General features: G+C 42.6%; 1 protein-coding gene across 3 annotated transcripts in view; it reads right to left on the bottom strand.

The window, feature by feature from the left end:
- Window positions 1-5206, bottom strand: part of ERCC6L2 (ERCC excision repair 6 like 2) — a 52708-nt gene extending 47502 nt beyond the window's left edge. For all 3 annotated transcript variants that reach the window (XM_040090451.1, XM_040090452.1, XM_040090453.2), the window contains exons 1-2: window positions 5093-5206; window positions 2158-2582 (exon numbers count right to left, since the gene is read on the bottom strand). In XM_040090451.1, coding sequence (XP_039946385.1) covers window positions 2158-2582; window positions 5093-5114 — 447 coding nt within the window. In that variant the 5' untranslated portion in view covers window positions 5115-5206. The remainder of the gene's footprint in view (window positions 1-2157; window positions 2583-5092) is intronic.
- Window positions 5207-12552: the final 7346 nt, after the last annotated feature.

The following is a 12552-nucleotide window of genomic DNA, read 5'->3' as shown; positions in this document are numbered from 1 at the left end:
CAGCATCTTGCACTTGGACTTGTTGAATTTCCTAAGGTTCTCATGCGCCCAATTCTCAAGCTTGTCCAGATTCCTTTGGATGGCATCCCGTTCTCCTGTTGTGACAACTGCACTGCTCAGGTTTGTGTCATCTGCAAACTTGCTGAGGGTGCACTCGCTGCCACTGTCTATGCCATTGAGGCAGACAGTGCAGAGCAGTGCTCCCAAAACAGAGCCTGACAGACATCACTCATCACCAGCCTCCACCTCAACACAGAGGCACTGACCACAACTCTCCAGCTGCATCCAGCTGGACAGCCAGTTCCTTATCCATTGAACTGTCCTTCCATCAAATCCACCCATCTCCAGTTCAGAGGTAAGGATGTCATGCAGAACCATATCAAAGACCCTACAGAAGCAGAGACAATTGGCCATCTTCCCATACTGACCATTGCCAACATTCCATCCTATAAGATCACCAGATGGGTCAGGCACAAGTTTGTTTGCTGCCTCAGATTAGTCTCCTCAACCTATGTACTTATAGAATCCCTTCTTGATATTCTTCACGTATGATATTCTTTATAATCCCTACCTTTCTTCCAAAAACTTGACACAGATTAAAAGAAACAGCCATCAGATGTGAATTCCACACAGAAATACATTATCACCATGTGATATATGAACCTAGAGAATCAGCTCTGAGATTCAATAATGGAAGATGCAATCAAGACAACTAAATTTAGTTCCCCTCCATGCCCCACCCCCCCCCAATTTACTATTATCTTTCACATATATAGATAGATAGATACCTCTTACTACATGAAATCAGATTATTTGCAATTCTGAGTTGAATCAGTCTTCCATAACTACCAAGTTCTTCAACTACCATGGACAAGAAACATGGCCATGCTTAAAACAAATGCAGTTTAGTTTTAATAACAATATGTTAAGAGAGCCTAATCAGCTACATATACAAACCATGATACACCTCTAAATGCTCTATAGAGTGTTTTGACAGTTCAGTTTACCCAGTCCTCTTGCTAAGTTTGCTACAGGACACTTTCTTGTGCTAAAAGGCACCTGTCAACATTTTTCTAAATGGAAGGGCAATAGATACTACAGCCAATAGCTGTCAGGGAAGGAAGGAGCTTGCATTGGACACATGGAGCAAGAGAAAAGAGAGTGGGACAAAGACTAGCCCCCACAGAACTCAAACTGCTAACTCCAAATCAGGCAGACTATAGAGAACTTCCACACATAAAAACACCTTAATTATAGTAAAATAAAAAAAAAAGTTTTAAAAAGTTTAAAAAGTAAAAAAAAAAGTTTTAAAAAGTTTAAAAAGTGAAAAAAGTGGGGAAAAAAGGGGATGAAAGGGAGCGAAAGGGGATGAAAGGGCAAGAAAGGGGATGAAAGGGCAAGAAAGGGCAAGAAAGGGCAAGAAAGGGCAAGAAAGGGCAAGAAAGGGCAAGAAAGGGCAAGAAAGGGCAAGAAAGGGCAAGAAAAAAGCACCAAAAAAAAGCACAAAAAATAAGAAAATAATAAGAAAAAATTAAGAAAACAGTAAAAAAAGTTTAGAAAGTAAAAAACAGGTAAAAAATAGGCTAAAATAGGTAATCTAGGTCACACAGATTCAAAGAGTAATGAAAAAAATCCAGCTATATTTTGTCCTCTCATCAACCAAGCTGTATTTCCAATAGAGTGATAGAAGTAGCATGGAATACCAAAGCACTGTTTCCGGAGATGGGAGTAAAAGTACCCATTCTTTCACATTCCCAGAATAGAGAAACTATTTGTTGTCAGGAAAAAAAGGAACTTTAAAAGCAAGAGACAGATAAGGCCCTCAAGTTCTTTTAGTGTACTCCAGGGCAAATTGCTTTCATGATGGGCAGGTAGCAATCCTCAAAGTAAATCCAACACTCTAACATTTTAATAATCATAATTACTCATGCTTATACTAAAAGGAGCCACATCCCAGTTTTATGGCCTGCAAGGAGTGAGTTTTAAATCAGCAATGGGCTCCTGCCTCTGAGTGCTGTCCTGGACATCATGTCTTGGCTCATCCATCTCTGCAGCAGCAGAGGGAGGTTTAAATTTCATAAATACATTAAAAAATAAATAAATTTGCAGATCCCAGAAAATAGTATGTTTTAACACTGTAGCAAACAAAAAGAATACCTGTATTGTCTTTCCAAGGCCCATATCATCTCCAAGAATACACCCTCTTTTATTAGCATAGTGTCTGTACAGAAACTGGGCTCCTTCCCTTTGATAATCACGCAGGTATCTGTTAATTGTGTATGGGATGTAATCACCGTTGTCAGATAATTTAAAAGCAACCGCACGAGATGGAATATTTTGGTCAGGAAAATATGGCTTTTCCAGATCACTCTCATCAAATATTAAGCTCTTCCAGGGTCCTCTACTGTCTTTGACTTTACAAAGTTTTGTTATTAGTATTTTCCTTTCTTCAGACTCCAAGAATGATACAACAGCAAATGATTTTCCATTCTCATCCCTTTCAAGAGAAGTTATTGTTCCTTCATGAAGTTTTCCATCTTCAAAACAAGGGGCAAGGCATTTCTCCCCAACACGCCAATGGTCTATAAAGAAAACCAAACACACATAGTGATAAACTGGCCTGATGTACAAAGTACTTAATTTCTTCACTATTAAAACAATGGATGTAAATTAGTTGACAAAATGCATACAACTTCATAAAAACACTTTATTGAAGGTAGCACTAGAATCAAAATAGTTACTGTTTACAACCAAAGCCTGAGCTAGACATAAAATTATAGTTTGCTCTAACACCACTATTTTAGAAATAACAGAAGGTGTATAGGAAGAAAAAGCAAAATCGAGATTCCAATGCATTAAGTTTACACAGTAGCTTCACACAGGCAAACACAGCGGTGTGTATCAAAGTGGAAAGACCCCCATATCGTACTGACAAAGAAAAACAGAACAAGATACCTCTACTAGAAAAAACAAGGTCTTCACTCTTCACAGTAAAAAGACCTCGCAAATAATGGCTGCAGACAAAGTTTTCCAAATTTGAACTGAGAGGAAAAGGGGTGTACTTCTGAGTTTGCAGAAACAATTTCTAATCTTCCCCAGCTCAGTCATCCCAAAACAAAGGGAGACATGATTCATTTCAGAACCTTTATTGTTTCTTATCTATTTGCTGGAATAAGTTTTGATACTTATAAGAAAGCTATTATCAATTACTGTGAGAGGGACCATTTTTACAGGAAGGAGTGAGCCAGAGAGAATCTTGCACCAGAGCAAGTACTGATCATTCTATGACCAGTGGTGGTATATGTTCCTGGACACATCAACCCAGACACTTTTCTCAGGTAAGGAGAAAAGGCAAGAAACTCCACCTTCACACATTTTTAATATCTGTGTAAAAACTGCAAGAAGGCTGGTTCTCCTCACCAAGTTCTGAGCACCTGGAAGCATACGCTTCCAGCACTACTGTCTGCAACGTATTAGTTAAATCAAAGATAACTATGATTCATTTACTAAATAGATTTCATTATATACATTTAGAGAAAAGAAAAGCATCCATGTAGCCAAAATCCCACTATTCTGCAGCCAGCATTGGCCCAAAGCTGATGTGCAGATAAAAATACAAATAGTACAAACCTACAGAACGCTCCTATTCCAAAATTCTTTGGCCTCTAAAGTATTCTTTTAGTTACAGACATTTCATGGGCCACAGGTGGTTCGTCCGTTTAGCAAACCCCAGCAGACTGCCCTCCTTCAAGTAGCTCCACTCTCCTTTCAATGCATGCAGATTCCTAGAATTTGGTGACTTTTGACTAAAAATATTGTGGGTCTGCTCTGGATACGACACACTTTTGCCTGATATGTACTTTGATCCAAAGATCTAAACTGATAGCCCACTAGTTCTTACACTAACAAGGTCACAAACCACAGCCTCTCCATTCAATTCACCCTTTTGCAGATCTCTTTAATAATGGCCCCATCATCTTTATTTGGAGTTCAACCTCATATGCTGTGACCTAGTACATAAGCTGCTCCAAGACCTTCAGCCGTTCCCTCAGATCTTCTCAAAGACTTGAAGCTCAAATGTAACTTTTTGAGGCCAAGAGTGAAGTACAGGCTGAATATTCAACAAGTCATACATAAGGAATCCTTAAAGTTCATGGCATTTGTACCCGTCTGTCATCTCAATGCAAAAAGATGAGCACATTAACTTCTCCCAGTAGCATCTAATTCCGCAATTTCATGAGAACAGGAACCAAAACTGGAAAAATGAAACCAGCTATGTACAGTGCACTGTTAAATATGCAAATCAAAGTTTAAAATAGCAGAGCACTTCTGTAATGCCTTTTTTTTATAGCAGTGAAGGGACACGCAACATGTTTAGAGACTCTTGAGTTAAAACCATGATTTAAGACAACTGAGTTTTTGTTTTTAATGAAGCATTTACTTGAGGCTAAGGAGTTGCATATGACTGATCAAAACTAGAGTTCAGGTGCAAAGCAGAATAAATTATACTGGGCAAATAGTACTCGTATTACAAAGCTCCAAACCTAGTGACAAGCAGGGAACAAAACGAGAAAAAGGCTAAGCCATAAAATGGTATTAAGGACACCATTGTTACAAAAGGCCAGAAAATAATGCCGTTAAAGCCAACGCACAAACTGCTTACTTTAACTAGCCTGATTCACCAAGTTCTTGGCATTTGAATTAGAACCATAAGAACAAAACAAATTATCTTGTATGGCTTCCTACTATGGGTATAGTACGTTGCCACCAATGATGACAGCTGGTATTTAAAATGCTTGTCTGTACTTACCCCTTTTACAACAGGTGGAAAAAAATTGCCACTGTCAACATTAACTCCACTAAATCATGGCAGTAATGGCCTCCTGTCACACAATAGTTCCTTTCAACCACTACTCCTCTATGAAATTATGTCGAATGCTTTCTGACTAGTGAGGGCTGACCACTCAATGTAGAGTAAGGTTTTGTTTTCCTTTCGGTTTTTTTGGGCTTTGTTTTTATTTACAGTCTAATAAATTAGTATAAAAACAGAATTCGAGGATATTGTAGAGCAAGACACACGGAAGACGCTTACCTGGGACATCATCATCACACATTTTAACTTTTTGCCGTGCAAAGCCCGACGGGGCCCGGGGGCGGAGGCACCGGGAGCCGACGGGCACCGGCGCGCTGGGGACCCACTGCCGCCCCTCCGCCGGCCGGGTCACGGCGGGGCGGGCGCCGAGGGAACTCCGGGGACGCCTCAAGGAAGGGGCCGGTGGCTGTCCCCCGCTCTCCGCACCGCGGCCGGCCCCAGGAGAGCCGCAGCTGGGGAGCGCCGAGCCCGCAGCCACGGCCGCACGTCAGCCCGGCCCGGCCCCGCCTGGCGCAGGCAGCGGCCGCGGGAGTATCGCGAGAAGTGCATTGCCAAAGCGCTCCGCGCTTACAGGCGCCGGTGGGCGGGCGGCAAGTAGCGCGAGGTTTCCCGGAGGAGCCGTACGGGCTGCGGCGGGACGGATTTGGCGAGCCTGGCCCCGTCCTGCCCGGAAATGTTGTGTCCAGTTCTGAGCTCCTCGGGAGAAAAGAGGCTTGGAGCTCTTGGAGTGGGTCCAACACACGGCTAGAAGGATGATTAGGGGCCTTGGGGGCATTTCTCTTGTGAGGACAGGCTGAGGGAGCTGGGCCTGTTCAATATCGAGAAGAGATGACAGAGTAGACCATATCAATGTGTATAAACGTCTGAAGGGAGGGTGTCAGAGGATGGAGCCAGCCTCTTCTCAGTGGTGCCGAGCAATAAGACAAAGGCAATGGGCACAAACTGATGCACGGAAGTTCCACCTTAACATGAGAAAGAGCTTTAGTGTGGTGCGGGTGACCACGCGCTAGAACAGATTATCCAGAGCGGTTGTGGGTCTCCTTCGCTGGAGATATTCAGGAAGTGACGGTGGAATGTGCTTAAGGATGACCCTGCTTGAACAGGGAGGTTAGACCAGATGACCCCCTGGTGCTGTTATTCTGGGCAGCAGGGGGGAAAAGAGCTAAAGTTATTCTCTGTGAGAAAATTGGAGAGATGAGAAGCAGGGCAAAGAGCTGGTGCAATGGAAGGCACAGATGGTACAGTACAAAGTGGCCGGCTGCGTAGGGGTGCTGGGTGCTGAGAGCAAAAGATCTGACATTTGGGAAAAGGAAAAGTCAAGAGAGACTCATTTGCATACAGCCGTTCCGCCTTTATTCATGAAAAAGCTCTGCTTTCAGGAGAGCTGAACTGAACACAGTTAATTTTGCAGATTACAAATGCAGACAGTAGCAATTTTCCTGTTCTTGCTGAAAAAAAATTTAAAAAATTAAAAATTGGGCCCCACCAAGAAATCTATCCAGATTGACTCATATCTTGGTACCAATACAATGGAGTATTACATGAAGGGTATGGCGTCCCAAATCCTTGCTATTTGACAGAATGCCTTCACATGCATTTAATTGTTCTATACTAATTTCACTTCTGATGGTTAAATGCAAATGTGTAAGGAGCGTGCAAGATCTGTTTTTAAATTAGCTTTGATTTTTAATGCAGAAGACAACAAATTTGGGATGTTTTCTCCATTCCTTTTAATTCTCTTTCAATTTATATAATTTTGGTGAACTTATAGAAGGGATTGAGCATTAGCAGCAAAAAAACCTGTATTCTTTTGGCATATGCCACAAAATTCTGTACAATGAAGATGGATAGTTAGACTAACTAATCAAAATTCTGCATCCTACAGTATTTTCAGAAGCAAGGCAAGGCAGTAGATATAGGTCTCCATGCTAGAGGCCTCTGCTTGCAGCAAACATGCAAAAGGCTGCCTGTCTGCTCTAAGAGTAATACAGACTTGTGCAGCCTAGAGCAGCATTAAGTTGCTTCTTTAAGTTGTCTGCTATTAACCAGAATTTTGTTTTACAGAAGGTTAATGAAAGATGGGTGGTGTTTGCTCAGACAGGTAAATTAGACTAATAGGAATATAGCAAGCATGAAAGCACTAACAAAAGTTGCTGCAGCTATGGACTACATGAATATTAAGCACCACACACATTGCAGGAAGTCATACAGCAGTAGAACATAATACAGTACCAATGTTAAATTATTTTACAAACATGCATGTAGTCATGCATTCATTTGAGAGGAATGTGACAAGAATTGTGCCAACCACAAAAAACACCAAAACTGGAAGGAGTGGCATGCCAGATTTTAAAATTCTCACCGAAGAAACACATGTAAACTGTACATGATCTCAGGTACCTAATAGACCTTGATCTTGAGAGCATCTTTTAAAAAGGTGCAAAACTGTAGGTTCTGATTCTAAGTGTTGTGGTGTCCCTCACGCACTTGGAAGCGCTGGCCCACGGGCTAGGTCAGAACCTTCACCGTGGCTCACGCGCTATGGGTTGGGGTTGCTAGTTGCACTAGCTCCCTCCTGCCCGTGTGTACTCGGTTCCCCATGCCCAGCGTATGACTCGATGTTGCTGCGACCACAGCAACAGATAGAAGAGCGAGCGAGAAGAGATTCTCCGAGCAGGGTTGAAAGGGCTTTATTGTGGGGGAGACCCAATGGGAGCTCTGCACCAGACTGCTGCTGCTCGGGAGAGCTCCAAAGAAGGCCTGTGCATGACCTTTTAAACAGGGAAGGACCAAGGGGTGGTAACAACTCAACAACCAATCAGGAAAACTTGGGGTGGAACTGAGGGTGTAGCCATACAACAGGGGAGCCAGTCAAAGATGAGGAAAAGGGGATTTCCCAGGCACCAGCCTGTCACTTGACGCCCTCCCTGGAGCTTTCCAGAATCCAGGGCAGGGCCCTGGAAAGACAGACAGGGCGCCCCAGAGGAAGAGGATTGACAACAGCAGGTGAAAGGTTAGGGTGATTGACAGATAACCAAACATTACATAACAAACACAAAGGGGAAAAAACAATGAGGGGAATGGGGGGTACATGGAACAAACCATTACAGAAACTTCTTATGAAAAACTGTAAATTGACCAGATAAAACTGTGTAAACGAAATGAATCAACTTTCACACCACCACATCTAAGGAAGCTTTTAAACTGAATTGTGTTTGAATTGGATTGTGTTTATTCTACAGGTTTGCATTTGATTCTTATAAAAGTGTGCTTAATAAGGACTCTGATGCAGGGTTGAGCTGCTTTTTTACAGTGACAAATTTGATATTATGATTTCGCAATAGAAAAAATAAGAAACAATAAATTCTTTCTTAAGCACTTCAGTTTCTCTGATTAAAAAAGGCAGAAAAATTCTGCATACAGTTCAAGGGCCCATTGGGCTTTTATGTCAGTGATAAGACCTCAGTGGCTTAGCTGGAAACAATTTCCCCAGAAAATCCTGATGAAGTCATTAGGATGAGTTTCCATTACAGTTAGAGACACTCTTGAAGCTTTTCCATTCAGGAGGGAGAACAAAGAGGGGAAAGTACCCTTAACAGGAACAGTTGGCTGGCTTTTTACCTTTAAAGTTTCTCTTGCCAACTACATGCAGTTTCTGTATCTTTACTTTGAAGAAGGAGCTAGAAAACAAGCTGTCCCATTGAGAGTAGGACTTCTTTCATGCAATAAACCTCTTCGGACTGGGCCCATAATGAAAATGTTTCCCAAGAGAATATTTAGCTCTGTCACATATCTTTAAAAGTTTTTAGAATATGTAAGTCCTTTCAGGAATATTTCTAGCACGAGTTATAAGTTATTTTCTGGGATGTCAAAAATATCTCTTATCGTGTTTCTTCAGGAAAAGGTTTGTAAAAGATTTCACTTTGAAAAGCTGTTGCCGTTACTGAAAAGTTGAATATATCTAAACTCCATATTAAAATTTGAACTCTGCTCATATCTGACTTAGTTTATATTTCATAAGAGGAGTGTTAGGCTCAGATAAAAACCAAAGCAAATACCATAATGTAAGCACTTTTTAAAGATATGCTATATCCCCGAAAGCATTTCACATGTAACATTGTGGCCTTCCTGTTCACTCTTCTTTGACAGAGAAAAGAAACAAATTAACTGATGCGCATCTAAAAAGGGCAGCTTAGTTACATTTACAGCATCCTCCACTTCAGTATGTCTGAAAACAAAGCAAGACTGATTCTCAGCATTTCAAAGTCTAACCAAAACCCACAGAAAGTACAGGCACTTAGAATTATTTTAAATGTTGGTTGTTTAACTCTATATTAGGAGAATTAAGAGGTGGTTCAACTAATTGGCATTAATTAAGCACAACAGCATTAAAATTGCCACAAAGAGGAACTTCACAATGTGATAGTCATCAAATTAAGATTTTTGGAAAGCCTTTTGTCTTTTCAACAGTTTATTTGCCACAGAGTTTTAAACATTACCCATCTAAGAACTTCTCAGAGTTCTCCAGAGCCTGACTGGGTGCTCAAGAAAAAAGAAAAGGCATTAGAGCTTTGGTATACAGCTGCAGGGCCACAGCCTCCTTGGGACCACAGAGATGTGGAAGGATAGCTCACACAGCTGAATGCCAGAATGGGCAGATGTGGGCAGGATTTAGAAAGGAGAGGTCAGGACAGTAGGGAGGAGATTTGGCCATTTAGGTCACACGGCAGGAAGGATATGTGGAGCTCTGCCTGCTCTATAGAGACCATGATATGCTGGAGTCCAGGATCTTGAGAGAAAGGAACAAGGCAAATCAAGTAGCAGGATCTTGACCTTTGTATTGGATTATGTAACCAGGAAATGTGTATTCTGTTTTATCTGTTGAAAACTGGTTTTTGGAAGATGTTTTATCCTTCTCTTGTAACTCCAGGGGGGAGGGGAACAGATGCCTTCTGATGATGGCCCAGCCATTAAAACCAGGTGGGGCAGTGTTTCTTATCTCTTTCATCACCCCTCCATCCTCCAGGGGGACAGCTTCTGATAATGGGCCATTAGGGCCCACCAATGATATGACTCATTCCATCATCCCATTGTGAGATGCTCCACACAGTGGGGGAGGAGCCAACTGTTCCCAGCTTGTCGAAGTGTCCACTGTGCCGGACAGGCGCTGGCCACAGGCTAGCTCAGCGTTACACATTGCGGCGAACGCTCTTGGGTCGAGGTCGCAGGCTGGGCAAGCGACCTCCTCCCCATGGGGTCTTGGTTCCCCCACGATCTGTTGGAGTCGCGACCACGGCGGTGAAGAAAGAGTCGTCTCTCTCAGGCAGGGTAGGAAGGTGTTTATTTAAGGGGAGCCTGGCACGGAGCTCCGCCTCAGCCAACAGCTGCCCGAAGAGAGCCCCAAACAAAGCTGTGCACCGGCTTTTAAACATGGGAGGGTTCAGGGGTGGCAACAATGGATCAGCCAATAAAGTAGAACTTGGGCGTAACAAGGGGTGTTAACCTGTGAACAGAGATCCAACAGCCAGACGGGGGTAGGGGATTTCCTGGGCACCAGCCTATCACTTGACACCATCCCTGGATCTTTCCAGAAACCAGGGAAGGGCCTCGAAGTGACAGACAGGGCACCTAAGAGGAGAGAGAGGGGATTGACAGGGGTAGGTAGAGGAGAGGGATGATTGACAAGAAACGAACTATTATATAACACACTCCAAGGGGGAGAAACCATTACATAAAACGGGTACATCAGAACAAACCATTACATTATAAATTTTTACAAAAGTCTTACAGGGAACTTTTAAAAACAGAACAAAATCACTTTCCACACCACCACACCAGCTAGATAAAAACTGGGACTGAAGGACAAAAGGTATCTGGTTTTTCCACTGGATTCCTGGAGGAAGACTGGACCCATCTCGTCACCACTGGACTTTCTACAGGACCATCTCTACTCCACAGAGCCATATCTGTTACTCCAGGAGGACTTACTTGGACTGCTTCCAACACCCTGGCCACCAAGGTGCCAGGTCATATCCCTGACCCTGTCAGGATTTTTTTCCAGAAAAAATACATTGTTTCCTTCCTTGCTTGGTTTTTTGTACTACTACATTTGTATTTTACTTTTTTTTAAAACATTCCTAGTAAAGATCTGTTACTCCTATTCCCGTATCTTTGCCTGAAAGCCCCTAATTGCAAAACTATAATAATTGGGGGGGAAGGGGGTTTACATTCTTCATTCCAAGGGAGGTTTTCGTTTTCCTTGGCAGACAACTGTCTTTCAAAAGCAAGACAACCTTGAACTTCAGGAGTTTGCTAGCTTAGGGATTAGGTTTGATCAACAATGCCTTCACTATTTTCTCCTGTAACATTCTCAGTATACAAGTTGATGAAAAATGGACTAGGTAAATGAGCAGTGAGGTGATTGGGAAAAGGCTGATCTTCTGGACTTAAAGGAGTGTTATCAGCAGCACAAAGTCCAGCTGCAATCCCAGTATTAGTGGATTATTTTGGTGTCTGATACTGAGGCTAGTACTGGCCATTAATGATTTGGATGGTGGAACAGAGTGTATCCTCAGCAAGCTTATAGATGATACTCTGTTGGGAGAAGTGGTTAACAAAACAAATACTCATGGTTCTATGCAAGAGGGGCAGTGACATGCTGGAAAATGGGTAGGTAGTAATCTCATGAAGTTCAACAAAGTCCCACACCAGCAGTCAAATCACCCTATGCAGCACTATAGGCTGGAGGTCAACTAGTTGGAAAGCAGCTTTGCAGAAAAGGGCTTAAGGGTCCTGATGGACACCAAACTGTACATGAACCAGTGGAGCATCCAGCAGCATGAAAGGCCAGCAGTGTCTTAGGCTATCAGGAGGAGTATTGCTCAGCAGCCAAAGGGAGGTGAGCCATCTGCTCTATTCAGCCCAGGTTAGACCATATCTGAAGTGCTGTGTACAGTTCATGGCTCCCCACAAGAAGAAAGACATGAAGATAGTGGAGAAAATCCAAGGCAGTGAAGTTTAAGAGATTGTAGATGGAATTATCTAGCCTTGAGAAAAGTCTTGGGAAAGCTTGTTTGTGCACAAACACTTGAGAGGGTATTAAAAGGATGAGCCTGTACTTTGTTCAACAGTCCCCAGGGCAAGAGGTATCAGGTGCTAACTCAAACAGGAAATTCCATGTGAAAGTAAGGAAAAGCTTTTCAGCTGTGGGAGTGGCCAAACACTGCCACAGTTTGCTGAGAGAGGTAGAATCCGTGTCCTTGAAGAGAGTCAAAATTCATCTGGACAGGCCTGAGCAACCTGCTTAAGGTGAGCCTGCTTGGAGAAGGCAGAGTTGGGTTAAATGCTCTGTAGGGCCTTCCACCCTTTCTCATTCTGTGAGTGTTTGAGGAATTGTGTAGGTCAAACTGAGGTCTGGCTAACTGCTTATGCTATTATTTAAAAATTAAGAGCTGTGTATACCAGTCAGATTGCTTAGATAGAATCCAGCTTGTCCTGTTGCCCACTGGTATAAGATATGGAACCATTTCTGATCTACCTGGATGCATATTTCTCATCTTCTGGTTATTCTTAATAACTTAAAGATATTTAAGTCACTCCTCTCTTTTGTACCCTGAATTGTAAAATAAAAGCCTGAAAATGCTAACTAAGGATGTTTGCAAATATTGCACACTTAAACA

The sequence above is a fragment of the Hirundo rustica genome, chromosome Z (assembly GCF_015227805.2).
Source record: "Hirundo rustica isolate bHirRus1 chromosome Z, bHirRus1.pri.v3, whole genome shotgun sequence".
Taxonomy (NCBI): domain Eukaryota; kingdom Metazoa; phylum Chordata; class Aves; order Passeriformes; family Hirundinidae; genus Hirundo; species Hirundo rustica.
The sequence above is the reverse complement of the archived record's forward strand: the minus strand, read 5'-3'. Positions and strand labels throughout refer to the sequence as shown.